Source organism: Cornus florida, unplaced genomic scaffold (genome assembly GCF_030987335.1).
Source record: "Cornus florida cultivar Cherokee Brave unplaced genomic scaffold, ASM3098733v1 CherokeeBrave_3.0.0_Hap2_Chr08, whole genome shotgun sequence".
NCBI classification, from domain to species: Eukaryota; Viridiplantae; Streptophyta; class Magnoliopsida; order Cornales; family Cornaceae; genus Cornus; species Cornus florida.
In genome coordinates, this window is record NW_026775578.1 from 82,318,487 (window position 1) to 82,335,736 (window position 17,250).

At 36.7% G+C, this 17,250-nt stretch overlaps 1 protein-coding gene across 2 annotated transcripts; it reads left to right on the forward strand.

Moving 5' to 3' along the window:
- Positions 1–1,194: 1,194 nt before the first annotated feature.
- On the forward strand, positions 1,195–3,233 carry LOC132268703 (sodium/calcium exchanger NCL1-like). Of its 2 annotated transcripts, XR_009469344.1 has the most exons (4): positions 1,195–1,488; positions 2,157–2,247; positions 2,626–2,777; positions 2,870–3,233. XR_009469344.1 is itself a non-coding variant. In XM_059769505.1 (3 exons), exons 2-3 carry the CDS (start codon positions 2,683–2,685, stop codon positions 3,162–3,164), a joined length of 390 nt encoding a protein of 129 aa, XP_059625488.1. In that variant the 5' UTR covers positions 1,195–1,488; positions 2,626–2,682; the 3' UTR covers positions 3,165–3,233. The 2 variants fall into 2 exon arrangements, 1 of the variants encoding a protein (XP_059625488.1); XM_059769505.1 differs by lacking the exon at positions 2,157–2,247.
- The last annotated feature ends 14,017 nt before the right edge of the window (positions 3,234–17,250 follow it).

The window sequence follows — 17,250 nt, forward strand, 5'->3', positions numbered from 1 at the left end:
ATTTTTCTATCTTGTCTTAGATATTTGAATCTTGTCATTGAACACAACTCATTCCTTTCTTGTAGTTGTGAATGAGATGATTGCATAATGGTTTTTCTCTGAATATAATGTTAGAGATTTGATGGATTATGCCTAGAAAAAATAGACCATATTACACCCTAGAGTAAAGTGGTTAGGTAAATGGTTTATGCCAATCAAAGATAGTCCATGCTTAGCTTTAAATTATATTATCTTCTAGCTAAATTAATATGTGTTTGTAGCCATGATTAATTACTTATGCATGTTTTATATATATATATATATATATATATATATATATATATATATCTCCAATAAATTGATGCAATTGACTGGTGGTGCAACGTCAGTGGTGAAGTCACGCCCCTAGTTCTCTTTCTATATTCTACATCTTATTTGATCATTGTTCTTCCTTTTTTTTTTTCTTTTTTTTTTTCTACTTAGTTCATTTAAAATCAATCATCACAATTTGGTTATACTATTTTCAAGTTAATTGGGAATTTGAGAAATTTGTTGACAAACTTTATGAACACAAGTCCCTTGGGTACGACACCCTTACAAGTAAGCCCTATCATGAGATTAGAATCTAAACATGATTATCTCACTGATTATGTGTTGTTGCTGTCAACCAGTGTTCAGAAATGATTGTTAACTCAGTTTTGGTCTATTGAATCAACCAGTTTTTGGTTTACAGCAGAACTGAGTACTTGCTGAAAGTTTAATCTCTTCATTCTTGATTCTCTATGTCTAATCCTCCTCTGAGGAAGAACATTCAGTTGGTGCTAGATTAATGGATCAATGGTTTATGACTGTGCTTTGATGAAATCTCAGTTTTGTCCCTGAAGACTACCAATTCTGCATAATCAATGTTTGGTTGATGTTTGCTCTATTAATGTCACATTGAATGTCAAAAGTTTGAAGGGTACTCATTCTATATTGGAATTTGTCACAGGTCCTAGTGTGAGAGGTTAATGACAGAAATACAATTATTTGGCAGCATATATCAGCAGTGTATATTGACCTTTTAAGGCTGTAAAAAAAGGTGTTTTGCTGTGTAAAGTTAGGGCTATACAAGGGGCATATTGGTCCATTCATGATATTTAATGTCAGTATATTTCCCTATATATGGTTGGCTAATGAGGGAATATACTAATATATACTAGGGCAGCAAAATGAGAGTATAAAAGTGTTGTCAGCAGCAGCTGTGTGCACCTGAGACAGCCTATAATGAACTTTCGAGCTGAAAATGAAGAAGGTCTCGAGAGCTTAGATTTTTAGTAATTTCAGAGAGATTCATTGTTGATTTAAGCTGCATTTAATCTCTGATATCATCATGAAGAAGGTGCAAATTTAGTAGAGGTTACATGTTGTAGATTTCTGGTGCAAGAAGGAGGCTTGGAGGTTCAAAAATAGTTTTAGCTACTTCTGGGGGCTAAGCATGGTTGCATCTACACAACCAAAATCAAGCTGGTATCAATTCTCACATCTCAAACCTTCAATTTAGCTTGTTTTCTGGTTTATACTTCTGAGTTTATTATGAAATAATCTTGCTATACTATGCTTGTACATCATCTGAGCATGATTGTATTGAGAATTAGAAGCTGTTGAAGTTGACTCCAAACTAGAAAATTGGCTTGTTCCTGTTTTGACTTCATAAACCTCACAACCTAGGGTTTTGGGCTTAAAGAGCTGCTGTGTGTGTGAGCTGTGAATGCAATACCTGTGAGTAGTTACTAATATCTTCATCTGAGCATACATATTTTGATAATATATGACTGAGAGAACCAAGAATTGAGCTGTGCTATTGCAAAATTACAATTCTGTCCTTAAGAACAGTGCTGCTGCAGAAAATTGTTAAGTGCCTAATTTTGTGCTATATATAGATAACATCTTGCTATAAACTGTGAAGTGGATTTTTGAGCAAGAGTTAATTGTTAAATGGAAACTGTGAAAACTAAAATCAAGAAGGTCTAAATTCGGAATTATAGATTTGCCCCCCTTTTACCAGAAAGTTTAAGTGCAACAAATATACCTGCTATGAGCTACTTACTTGCAGTTTTATGAGTTGTTGTGGTGTGTTCTTGTTGATATAACTTATCCCTGCTACAAACCAAGTGTAATAAATTATTTTAAAGCAGAGGGAACCTTCGGTTGCTGGAAATTTGAATTATTATAAAGCTGTGTTTCGTATATGCTGGGAGCTAATACTGAAAAACTGAAACTACTGAAGTAAGCACTCATTGTTGATATCTTCTTGTTCTTTTGTTAACTATCATCTAAGCAAGTGCATTTGGTCTAATTAAGACTGGGGGAGTATTGTTTGGGGTGGTCCTAGAGGCTGAATTACCTCTGTTTAGCTAACAGAAGTGGCAACTTCTTCCATCCTTTGGGTATTCCTATTGATTCTAACAGAAGCGGAATATTATTTGCTAATGTGCACACATGCGCACAAATACACAGATACAATTCCAATACCAAAATCAATGGTTTTGTACCATTACATTTAGACTGCATCGTACTATTGTTTCGATCCACGTCTTATTCACTAATAATTATTGGTAATTAGATTTTTCTTATGGAGGAAAATTACTTTGAGCATCTGTGCAGGTTGTTCAGCCATGGATTAATAAGAGATGACTTGAACTTACAAAAATTGAATGTCTTATGGCAAGAATTTTGAAGCACATCCATTATGAAGTACTTGAAGCCAGAGGCCTCCTCACTCATGATGGAAGACCTAATCTAGATCACATAAAAAGGTTAATTTTTTTATATTTCATCTAGGTTTTTTCCTTGATTTTGGTGAATATTTTCTTGATATTATTTCTTATTACAAAAATTATTTTGGCAGTCCCTTTAAGCAGTTGGACAAAAGTAATGATGGACATATAGAGCAATCTGAACTAAAAAACCTGATTCAAAACATTAACTTCGGAATAGAACTGGACCATAATGGGGTGGTGGCAAAAGTGACGACGGAATTTGATGAAGATGGTAACCATATGATAGAAGAGAAAGAATTTGTGAATGGAATCAGGAAATGGATTAATGAGGCTTCCCGTGTGTCCGGATGCAAGGACTCAGAAAGGTTTATTGATGAATTTGATCAGGTAGTCGTTACAACAACTCATTTGTTACTGATTTAGTCATGTTTGAATTTACACAATTTTGTAGTTCCTAAGTTAATGAGTATGCCATTGAATTTTTTTTTCTTCTGAATGCTTGCAACGACCCTAAACTGATGCCATTTTTTAAAAAAAAATTGGCATGACCTCCCCTAAAAAGGGGACTACAACCACATGCTCAAATAAAAAAAAAAGCAATAGCCCTTTCTTGGCCTTTCAAAACACTTCCAACCTGTCCCAACACATAATACAATTAATATACGCTAACATCCCATCCATCCGTTCATTATACCTCAACATGGCTCATCTCATGGTGGAACATCTACATACTGTTTAATCCAAATTATCATAATTACAGTCCCAAAATACAGTTACAATAACAAGAGTTCACAAATCTCTATACCAAATATAACAAATTAAGATTTTACAAAAATATGAGACTTAATACAAAAATAGCAAAAAGAAGTCTTCTAACAACTTTCAATTTTAAGGTGGATTGTCATCCGCCGATTCTTTTTCAAGACCTGAAAAAAATATTAAGTATGTAGGGTGAGCTATACGCTCAGTAGGTGACACTTAAGACACGTCTCTTGTGTCCCTGTGAATCCAATCAAAGCATAGGACAATAGGAATGGGGATTATACAATGTTGGGAGAGCTTAACATAACAACAAGTCACATTATAAGCAATAGAATAATGTGGGATGCAATGCATGTCGATGTCACTCCCCATATTCAAAACCATCCATCTGTCGCTTTTCAAACTGTTAATGTAACCCCCTTTGGTAACCCCTCAGCGCCGAGAGAAGAATTGGCTACTATCCCTAGACCGTTGGTAACCCCGCAGCGTCATTGAGGGGCCCAGTTAGCTCAACCACGCTAAGGCGACTCCCTAGTTCCTTCTAGGTTACATTAACCTACCGGCCCTTTGGTAACCCCGCGGCGACCGGGTTTTCTCAAAACCATTTCATCAAAACACTTTTCCCAAAACTCCCCTTTTTGTTCCAAAACAATTTCTCCCATTTCATGCCCAATGTAGGTGCATGAGTGCATCAATACATGAATATATTCATCATTCCACAACCAACTCAATTTAAGTAGGTAAAGCATAATTTCACAAGAATTTCTCAAGTAATTTCAACATGCTTTCATACAACAATACATCTAGCATAATGAACATATATTAATCACCACATAGGCATGTTTCCACATAAAACATTTAATACAAGTTCTCACATAACCATATATACACATTCAAATCACTTTAAACTACAACTAGCACAAATAAGCATATCTTGCAACAATTTAGAAGATATAATTTACATGGGAGCAAGAAAATTATCGATTAAGAGCCCCTACCTCTTAAATGTGAAAAACCCTTGAAATAGGTTCCAAATTTTGAAATCCAAAGGGAAGCCCAAAGCTGAAATTGATGGTACTGATGCGTAGAGCTCGTCGTGCTCTCCGTTTTGCCTCAAACGACACTTAAATCCGGCAAGAATTGAGAAAGTCATCAAGCCTCAAAGATTGAAGTAAAAGAAGAAGAAGAAAAATGGAGTTTGAGAGAGTGAGAGAGTTACAAGCGGGGAGAGAGAAAAATCTGGTAAGAATGTGGTCTCTAGACCACTTTACACATCCAACTTTTTTTTCCCTTTTTCTTTTATCTCCAATATATACCTCATACACATACAAAATAGGTGCACCACCACACATAAATCATATAAAATAAAATATATGAAATGCAAATGGACCCAAGTTAAATCCGTACGCAAAAGTGAAATGACCAAAATACCCTTGCGGCAACAAAATTTTAAAAAAATAAAAAATGCTGAAAATCGAAAACGTCACAATGCTAGTTAATCTTCACTCCATGTTTTGTACAATTCAATTATTGCATCACAAAATCTTGCATTTGAATCTGCAGATTACTTCGAAACAGTGGAAAGAAATTGACTCATTGGTCTATGGGATGGAAAATAAGTAAGGCATCATTGATAAGTTTTTATCATGGGATTGCATGAAGGCGGTATTGCTAGTCATCGGCATTGCAATTGTAACTTTTCTTGCAGGGCCTCTGGTATATGCTGTCTATAAATTATCGGTTGCAGTTCGCATACCCACTTTCTTCATCTCTTTTGTGGTTATTCCTTTGGCCTTGAATGCTAGAGTGGCAGCATCAACCATCTTTCCTGCAACTTAAAAGAATTCGAAAATTGCTTCCTTGACATTTTCAGAGGTTTGTCTCTTAATTAGTTTCTTCTATTGCAATGATTTTTAGTTATTTTACAGATTTTCAATTTGGGAGAACTTGAGGCGTTCAATTTGTTGGTTTGCAGATCTATGGTGGAGTTGCTATAAACATGTAACGACCCGAACCCAAGGGTCCGAATCGCTAACCGGGTCCTTACCCGAACCCGAGGTCCACTAAAAACATTACTGTCCTTTCCTATATCAATACATAATATACGTGTCATCCCAGGGTTTATAATTAATAATAATAAGATGAGATTATAGCTACAAAATATGTCAAATAGTCCACTAACCCATCAAAACCTGTGGAGGAACGTCGTCCGCCACTTCCTTCCCGTTACCTGAAAAATGTTAAAATGATAGGGTGAGCTAAACACTCAGTAGAAAGTGTCTAAGACAGACCTCTTATGACCCCGTGAATCCACATAGAGAATAGAAAGCAAGAGAACGGGATTATATCTCGGGAGTCAAGTAAAACCACTGTATCATCAACAAACATACATATCTCAACCGTTTACCAAATGCACCACGTATGCCAATGATGTGCCATACCATGTAATGTCACTCTCAGTTTCTGAAACCATACCGTTTCAACTTTCAAACCGTTAGTGTAATCCGACCCAAGGCACCTCCAAGGCGTCACGAAAGGGGGATTGACTAACCATCCACGACCACAAGGCACCTCCAAGGTGTCGCATCCAGCCTGGTTAGCTCAACCACACGAGGGTCTCTCCCTAGTCCCCTCTCTAGACCACACTAACACCATGGACCACTAGGCGCCTCCTAAGGGTCCAGGTTTTCACAAACACTTTTCAAAAACTTTTCCCTAAAATAATTTCATTGGTTTAAAAAATATATATACTTTTCCCTTTTTTTCCCCAATAGATGCATAAATACTTCATGATTCCAAATGTCAAATTCAACAACCATATTCCATACATCTTACCCATATGATAATCACAACTTGTAAAAGAATATTTTAAACATTTACTTCTATGATTATGACATCAAATTTCCATGGCAATTGAAATACATAAAGTAAACAACTTGTCATTTCTAAGCATTCTTCTTCACTACAAGGATATAACTAAATTTACAAACTCATTTATCACATAGCATACATCCACCATTTTACATATAGTAAACCACAATCACATAGTCAAAATAACTGAAATTAAACATGCTTATAGTTAATTTAAGAAGGAAAATTCACATAGAACCTTAGAAATTGTGAATTAGAGCACCCCTACCTCAAAAGTAGCCAAAATACATCCCCGACCAGGAAAGTCAACGCCGGTCAACGTAGTCAATGCCGCTCAACGAAAGTCAAAGCCGGTCAACGGCTACGGAACAGAAAACTATTCTGTGGGAACATAGCCGTCAGTGAGGAGATTCTACCGTTCCAAAGGGTCAGCTTCGGAATCCGACTCTAAGTGGCCCAAAACCCCATCTGAAGCCTTAGATCCAAAAATTTCAAAAATTCATAAAATAATCATTGCTCCTCTGAAAAATAAACCCTTTGACTATGTGATAGAAAATGATGAGAGGAACGTTTTCTGTTAAGGAATCAGGACCGGAAACCCGACCAATTGGCCGAAAAATGGAGGAAAAACTGAAGCCTCCAAAAGGAGAAAAAAAAACAAAAAAAAACAAAAAAAAAAAAAAAAACAGAGGGAGAGAGTGACGACGCTGGGAGAGAGGAAGAGAATGATAGTTAGGCAAATGGCCTTACGGCCATTAAAGTGACTAATTAGTGGTGGGTCCCACAGCATAAAATAATATCTTTAACATTATATATATATATATATATTCATTAAACACTTTACCACCACACCTTAATTTAAACATAAAATCACACAAACATGTATCAAATAATAATGGGTGAAATGTCATGTGCCTAAAATAAAATTCTCATGCACAACAATTCCAGTAACAGGTCCCACCTGGGACCTCCCGGTCCAAAAAACAGAAAAATGTCAAAATAGCAACTGATGCATTTCTAAAAGTCCTCGATGTAATGCCCCAACCAACTCTCGAACACACTCGGCACACCCTACGATGTCGGGCATGCAAAACGAGAAAAGATGAAATTGCCCTCATAAAATAAGAAAAATCCAAGAAATTAAAAATATTACAATCTACCCTCCTTAAAGAGATTTCGTCCTCGAAATCTACCTCCTTAAAAAGGAGACTCACGCCACTAATCTTCCCAAGAAGACCTCACAAAACTCCAAGATCATGAACTCACCAACCTTATTGCCTTTGACACTGGACGTCATCAAGCAATCAGACACAACTACCACAAAACTCCAACGCTCATCACCTTACGAGGGCACTCATCACTCAAAAGATCGCAACGCAAAACCAACTGGTATGCTCTACATTATACATGACTCAAAACGGACATCAGTCTACTTTACACATTCACGAAATGCTCCAAAGCCCGAGAAAAAACAATCATCAGACCACCGAAAAGGACAACATCAAACCTCAACTCATCTTCCAAAGGACACGCAAAATCCTAGACAAGGAACCCTATCCATCACACAATCAAGCTCAAACTAAATCTACACATCTCTATCAAACCAACACTCATCATCTATCACACAGCTACACCATCACATACTAGTACAAGCGACCACCAACCGCACCATACGACAATCATTATACTAAACAACTTCAAAAAGACAAAACAACAGATTTCCCAACGACTGCATAATCATGAGTCACCAGGACAATAAAATGTACTTTCCTGTATCCTAGACACAAATCCTCAAAACGAGATTCTCAATAATCGATGATTGTACCACAAACCTGTTATCAGACACTTAGTCCTACCTAGCACACCTTGTCGCCCGAGACAAACCATCTAAATCCACCCTATTACACTGACACATCGTGCAATACTGTACTCTCACTATTCCTGATTAATCGAACAATCAGTGACCTTTAACCCGACATCGTGTTAAAGAGGAACTGATTCAGGAGAAATGATTCACCAGGCCATTCTCATCATCGATCCGGTCTCAATACAAATGTCGTTCCTGTCCTCAGGTCCAAACCTCATACACACTCTCACACAGTCCACAAGACAACCATGAGATTCACTCACTATCAATCCATCATTCTACGTAACCACAATGGCTAAACATTCACATACTTACTCTAAAATCCCAATCATGCTTTAATCTTACAACCCTAACAAGCTAGTAATAACACAACACCAAACGTCACAATCATCAATTAGCGTAAAAACTCTCTAATAATCTCATAGCACTCATACTAGGTAGATAACTTCATAACATCATTCGGTTCAATTCTTACTTCTTCAAAACGCACAATATGACCGTCTCATGCCTGAAACCTTAAAATCAAAATTAGTCATTCCCATTATTCCTCAACGGAATCCCACATTCACTTCCTAGCTGCATAGCACTTAAATAATACCAACACTTGTCCTCGAGACACTGTTCAAATCAAACATCAATAAAAACACCCAAGTACTTAACTCACATCACGTCACCTAACCATCCTCAAACTTACCATTCAGGACACACCCCTAGCCATCACTGACAAAACTAGACACCGGAAACACAATCCCTATTCGGCAACTTGTGCCATCAAACCACTCTCAAAACAAGCACCACTAAGAACCAATGACTTATCCCCCTCCGTGGGGGTTAGTCGACTAAACCAACCAAACCTTACCGATGAACTCTAACAGCACAACAAACCACACACAGGTCCGTCCGTCCATGAACGCGTACAACTCCTAAAGGGAGAACAAGATTTACGACAAACAACACCCTTATCAGGACTAAAACAAATGGAAAGGGTAACGAACGCCGCTCTCACAAGAGACTGATGACTTGCACCTGAATGCACCTGACACCCTGTCACACGCTGCTCACTAATCGTCCAACCGTAGACACCCAATCTTACTTGAGATGAACTGAACTCCTTACACACAAGGAGAAGAACCAACTGGATACCCATACGGAACTACGAACTCAATTCTAAGCGACCTTGCCACTAACGGATCATCATACACTATCAACATAAAAACCTCGCATACGATACCTCGCAACACCCATGCTAACCAAACCAATCAGATCCCTACCACCCATTTGTCGAGTACTAAGATACAACTCACGACACAACCATCAGATAAGAGCATCAATACTCACAACATACCAACACTAGAAACGATCACAACCCATTGGACACCACATCCCGTCACTCTCAAATGACAACCCCTATACCATAAAATGACACTTTACCACCTATTCCATCACTACCTTCCCAGATGATACTGCCTCGATCACCATGCCCACCCAACTAGTGACCTCAGTCACAACAACCTACTAACTCGTCAAAAGAAAAAAGTGCCTATTTGGTAACATCGTCCTCTCTGGCTCTAAAGACTAAGCCGACCATAATCGCTTCAACTGACACACAATCTCATCACCTACCCGACAACATACAACAACTACTCATACTCCCTAAACCACATTCGGATCATACCTCAAACCATTCTGCTCATTAGCACTAAACATCACCCTATAACGCCTCAACTACCATCATCCTCGAATGACACTCGAACCTCTTATCTTTACCAAACCATCAAGCTACTACCAAACTATTCATCCTCAAACATCCTTAAGGTAACACCATCATAACAAGAGAATAAGCATCATTCTCAATACTCCCCCACAACGGCCACTATTTACCATTAGAAATGAACCTCCATACGGCAATACCATGCCGACAAATCCTCAAAACAAAAATGAGCATAAAACCCAGAATGCTCAACACTCAACTATCTCCTCAAAACTATTTACAATGCAATCAATCAACAACGTTTAACCGACCACCCTAACCACTCTTTCTAAGATAATATACATGCCTTAACAAGAAAGCTTCATACCTCAGGTTCAACGTCACTACTTCCCCTCTTCCCCGTTCTTCAAAACCCCCCTTGGCCCCGACAAAAGTTAAATGGGACTACCAACTAGACCTATGAGATCACCCTCGTCCCAATCACTCTAATCATCATTCTACCTTTTCGAATCCTCAAACACCAAGCACTATCTCCTAATACTTCAAACACAACTTGAATTACAACTCCAGTCGACAACTTTCAACTTCCAATACATAGTCCATTTGGTAGCACAGTACCTACCATTTATCACTTCATCCGCAAACAACCGAGTACTTCAACGACCCCATACTACCTGACTTATCATGCAATCCTGCACCATACCACTAAAACTAACCATTATACTCTACCTCGAGACTCTCTAGACAACCGTGCCAACCCAGAACCTCGCTCATCGACCGAACCATGCAATCAACCCACCGAGAGTTGATTATCCGTAGCACATTCCCACAACTTTTCAAAATGGAAAAAATCACCCCTCAACCAACCGTAACCAACACAATTTCTTAGACCGCACCATAACGCCCGTAATACACATCTACAACCCATAGACTACATTCGTGACTCAAACAACTTTTGTCTACCTACCACGATCGGTTCGAAAAGAACCTCCGCACCAGACTATGACCCAAGTCATAAACGCTAACCTCTTAAGGTCATACCTTTCTCCCTCGAAACCCTCACTCGCACACCTGCCCTCCACAATCACAGGAACCCATTCTAAAGTCGTGTCCTAAGCACCGCACAAAATGTAACAAGAAAGATCAGGATGACTACACACTGAATAGCTCAATCCACGAGCTAAAAGTCTACGCCATTTGTTCAATAAGAATTGGCACCCCAAACAACCCTGGAGCAACCGAGCTCCTCATTTACTCAGGTCAAAACCTACACAACCATCTATGCTCAACCGCATACTCCTATATATGTATACATATATAAATGTATATATAATAACCGTATCCTATACCATGATACAATCATGTCCCATCATTTATTTATTTAGTTATTTATTTATTTTTTTAAACACCCCGTCTTTCATTTAAAAAAAAAAAAAAAAATCACTCGCATAATCATGCCTAATAACCATCAAAATACCATACGAGACATGCTTGCACCTACCGTGCTCACTATTTGCCACATTATCATTTAGAATAAAACTGCACACATCGTGTCTACCATTTGCCGTTACTACCTAAATCACACTTGTCATTATATCATAATTAATATGTTTTCAATTATTTATTCATTTCATCGCCATGGCCATATAACACACATTTTAGCAATTAAACACGTAAGCATGTGAACACTTAGCAAATAAATATGTCATTTTAAAACCGTAAACACATAAATAATTAAGCAAATAAGCATGCTTCTCAAATAACAAACACTTTAACACATAGGCACATAAACAATGCAATTCAAACACGTAGGCCTCTACCCGTCGTCCCAATGATTTTCGAACCATCGCTCTGATACCAAATTTGTAATGACCCGAACCCGAGGGTCCGAATTGCTAACCGAGTTCTTACCCAAACCCGAGGTCCACTAAAAATGTTACCGTCCTTTCCTATATCAATACATAATATGTGTGTCATCCCAGGGTTTATAATTAATAATAATAATAAGAGATTATAGCTACAAAATATGTCAAACAGTCCACTAACCCATCAAAACCTGTGGAGGAACGTCGTCCGCCACTTCCTTCCCATGACCTGAAAAATGTTAAAATGATGGGGTGAGCTAAACGCTCAATAGAAAGTGTCTAAGACACACCTCTTATGACCCCGTGAATCCATATAGAGAATAGAAAGCAAGAGAATGGGATCATATCTCAGGAGTCAAGTAAAACCACTGTATCATCAACAAACATATATATCTCAACCATTTACCAAATGCACCACGTATGCCAATGATGTGCCATGCCATGCAATGTCACTCCCCGTTTCCAAAACCATATCGTTTCAACTTTCAAATTGTTAGTGTAATCTGACCTAAGGCACCTCCAAGGCGTCACGAAAGGGGGATTGACTAACCATCCACGACCACAAGGCACCTCCAAGGCGTCGCATCCAGCCTAGTTAGCTCAACCACACTAGGGTATCTCCCTAGTCCCCTCTCTAAACCACACTAACACCACGGACCACTAGACGTCTCTTAAGCGTCTGGGTTTTCACAACCACTTTTCAAAAACTTTTCCCCAAAATAATTTCATTGGTTTAAAAATTATATATACTTTTCCCCTTTTTTCCCCAATGGATGCATAAATACTTCATGATTCCAAATGTCAAATTCAACAACCATATTCCATACATTTTACCCATATGATAATCACAACTTGTAAAAGAATATTTTAAACATTTACTTCTACGATTATGACATTAAATTTTCATGGCAATTGAAATACATAAAGTAAACAATTTGTCATTTCTAAGCATGTTTCTTCACTGCAAGAATATAACTAAATTTATAAACTCATTTATCACATAGCATATATCCACCATTTTACATATAGTCAACCACAATCACATGGTCAAAATAACTGAAATTAAACATGCTTATAGTCAATTTAAAAAGGAAAATTCACATAGAACCTAAGAAATTGTGAATTCGAGCACCCCTATCTCAAAAGTAGCCAAAATACATCCCTGACCGAAAAAGTCAACGCAGGTCAACACGGTCAATGCCGGTCAACAAAAGTCAACGCCAGTCAGCGGCTGCGAAACAGAAAACTGTTTAGTGGGAACGTAGCCGTCGACGAGGAAATTCTACTGTTCCAAAGGGTCAGCTCCGGAATCCGACTCTAAGTGGCCCAAAACCCCATCTGAAACCTTAGATCCAAAAATTTCAAAAATTCATAAAATAATCACCGCTCCTCTGAAAAATAAACCCTTTAACTATGTGATAAAGAACGATGAGAGGAACGTTTTCCGTTAAGGAACCAAGACCGGAAACCCGACCAATTGGCCGAAAAATGGAGGAAAAATTGAAGCCTCCAAAAGAAAAGAAAAAAAAGAAAACAGAAGGAGAGAGTAACGACGCAGGGAGAGAGGAAGAGAATGATAGTTAGGCAAATGGCCTTATGGCCATTAAAGTGACTAATTAGTGGTGGGTCCCACAACATAAAATAATATCTTTAACATTATATATATATATATATATATATATATATTCATTAAACACTTTACCACCACACCTTAATTTAAACATAAAATCACATAAACATGTAATAAATAATAATGGGTGAAATGTCATGTGCCCAAAATAAAATTCCCGTGCACAACGATTCTAGTAACAGGTCCCACCTGGGACCTCCCGGTCCGAAAAATAGAAAAATGCTGAAATGGCAACCGATGCATTTCCAAAAGTCTTAAACTCAATGGAATACCCCAACCAACTCTCGGACACACCCGGCATACCCTACGATGTTCGGCATGCAAAACGAGAAAAGACGAAATTGCCCTCGTAAAATAAGAAAAATCCAAGAAATGAAAAATAGTAAAAATTGAAAATATTATCAAACAAAATAATGAACTTGTCAATATTTATAGTAGTCATATATATAAAAGGCTTGACATGGAACTTTTCAAGTGAAGTGCTTGTTGTTTTGGTGGTTGGTGCCACTATAGGTCTGCTTGCGTTCTTGCGCTCCACCTATCCTCTCTGGACTGGTATTTTAGCATTTTTCTTGTATCCATTCTCTCTGGTGCTGGTTTATGTTCTTCATTTTGTATAAGAATGGAACTGAATTCTCTGGGGTTGTATCTTAGTATTTCTTTCTTTGTATCTGCTTCAATCCGGTGCAGGCTTATACTATTCTAAAAGTGTAAGGAATTTCTTAATTTATTTTTTTTTATAAAAATTCTCATTAAGACACCTAATGATCCATATGTAATTAAAGTACTTAATGATTCATCTAATCATTCATACTGTATTTATTTATTTTTACGGATATTTTGAATTTTCAAATATTTTTTAACATTTTTTTACTATTTTTTATATTAGTTTAAAAAGCTTTTAAATTAAATTTTGATTACTATTAATTTTATTTTTAAATTAAATTTTGATTACTATTAATTTTATACTATGTTTTCTTTAGGTGAATACCACCCAATGGACACAAACGTTTCTTTGGCATCTTATTCCTACTATTTAATAATTATATTGTTAAACAGGAAAAAAATTATATTGTTAAAAAAGTTTCCTTTAATTTATGACCGACACAAACCACTATTTTTCATATGAGTTAATACTTTTAAATTAAAGCGTTTACCTGCTATCTTGTTCCTATAAAATAATTATATTGTTAAATGTTTCCTTTTATGATGACGGACACACTATTTTTAATATGAGTTAATGCCTTTAAAATTAAATTCTAGTTATTATAATTGTATACTACATTTCCTTTTGGTGAAGATATCCAAAAGACACAAAATATTTATAAGATAGAATTAAAGTTACTAAAGGAAAATATTGATATATATATATATAGGTAAGGAGATTGATGGAAGTAAAGAGTAGTTTGAGAATTCTCAATTGATCAAATTTTTTGATATGAGGGCGAAGAAGGACTAGGATCCTCTAAGTTAAAATATCTCTACATTATTTTAAATTAAATTGTTGTGGTTTTAACATGTGTTAGGGCTGACAACACTCTCTCTCCGTGACCAATACCAATCGCCGCCAGGCCCGCCACCACAACACCTCCGCCCATCTCTTTTAACACTGACAACCAAGCTTATGCCCAACTAGGAAAATCATATTTTTAACGACTTTCGTGTAACCGATAAAAACCGACTTTTACGTGGCAATACACTAATCGCAATATCGAGGCTTACATGGCATATTAAATGCAATACCCTTTTTTAGCCTCACATGGCATATTAAATGCAAAACATTTTTTAGACAAAATTACCCTTTCCTCTTGGTTTCCTTTTATGCTCTTTCTGTTATATATTTTCTTTGTGTACAAATTACTCGTATGTACATATTTTCGCTTAAAATTTCTCCAAAATATTTTTTCCATAGCTTAAAATTCTTCTCTTTACAAAATATTTTTTCCATTAAAAGGCTTTGTTGCAGGGAATGAAATTTTTTTCCTTTTCTATTATCTTCAACTTCAACTATAGTTTTCACCCTAAGAAAGAAAAAGAGGAAGAAAACAAAAATTGCGTTTGCAGATCTATTTCGTTTATCTTTTTCGTCATTTGAAATTTTTTTTTGGATATCAAGAACAATAATTGAGAATTAAAGAATTAGATTCATGGTTAACCGGATCTCAATAACTCATATGGAAAAAGATGAAAATAGAGAGAGTTTAGAAAGGGAATACATATGAATATATATATATATATATATATATATATGTAAACATTTGTATATATAGAGAGAGGGGATGAGAAAACTTAGGGGCGTGGGCAAAGAGGAGAGAGGCATGTTTGTTTCTATTAAGGACTCCACTAATTACAACATGACACTTGGACTTCAAAAAAGAATAGATATTAAGTATTTTTTAAGTCGGGTGAAATAGCAATGCTCGTCCAACTAATGAGAATAAGATGACTACTCTTATTCTTTTCCACGGGATCAACAGGTTGGGATAGGAAACTGAGATCTATAATTGAATTCATAAAGCGAAAAGGAGTGAACCTTCTTCAAGCTTTGTTTCGCAGCCTCGATGGAGATGATCCTCTATGGATAAAAGAGAATCAGTAATGATTGTCTTTACGCTTATTTTTTTCAACAATTTTTGCTTCGAAAGTATATGCCGGATTTGGCTGCTCTTTTTCCTCATGTGGTAGTTGATGTTAAAAGTATCAAGGCTCCATGCATCCGTTATTGTCTTCTTATCGTCCCGTACATCCAAGGCTGTTGAACAATGTCTCCGTTAAGTTGTAAATCAGCACTGAAGTAGTTAACTATGCAGCTCAAGTTGAAACCCTAATTTACACCAAGTGTGTGCTGCAACTTGGACTGACCCAATTCAGTTCAGTCATAACCCAATCTTAACCCGAATCGAATTAAATTGGGCTAACACGAATTATATTCAATATGGGTTATGGTTATAACCTTGATCGAATATTTTCGGAAGAGTTGGATCGGGTTGACGGATTGAGTTTTTTTTATAAAAAAAAAATTTCAAAAATTTATGTATATTATATGTATTATATAATATATTATTTTATAATTCTAAAGAAACAAAATATTTTTAGGGCAACTCATTTCAGAGTCCCCTATCGCCTCCATCTCCTTTCTCTCTGAACTTGCCCTCTCACATTTAGTTTTTTTGTTGTCTAACTTCTCTCTCTATATACACACACATACGTATATGTGTGTATATATAATTGTCGATCCACGTTTCTCTCTTTCCCCTTACGAAACTCTGTTTATATAAATATGTATAGATATTTGTATGTGGATCGTCTACAAAATTAGTAATATATTAATTTTCAGATAGATTTTACGAATTGGTGATATATGAATTTTCAGATCTGTATATGTATGTGTGTGTATGTGTGAGCCAAAGTTAGGGTTTTCTCAAACACGCAGACGCCCAATCCCACCAGGCCAAGCAGCAGGGGCTTGTGATGATGTCGATGCCTTTGGAATCTCGATACACCCATATATTTTAGTTTTATCTATCTGTCTGCAAGAATCAAAAGTTCAAAACCCAGATCGGTATATCATTTCAGATTGTTCAAGAAATCAAAACCCAGTACTTTCAGTTTCTCTTCTTCTTCTCTATCATGCCTTTCTCTGTTTCGCCGGCCATTTTTTTTCCCGAGAAAGTGTAGGAAAATCCGAAATTACATCCGAGCTTCATGGGGATTTTGTTCAATTTTGTTTCAACTCAATGCGACATGGGAAACTCGTAAGTTTTTTGTGTTCTCATTCAAAATCTGCAACTTCACTAGATTTT

What these genes read in the sequence shown, in the direction of transcription:
- LOC132268703 (XM_059769505.1), top strand. Translation starts at nt 2,683, where the DNA reads ATGGCAAGAATTTTGAAGCACATCCATTATGAAGTACTTGAAGCCAGA. An exon ending in AATCTAGATCACATAAAAAG is followed by an intron (nt 2,778 to 2,869) that starts GTTAATTTTTTT and finishes TTATTTTGGCAG; the next exon opens with TCCCTTTAAGCAGTTGGACA.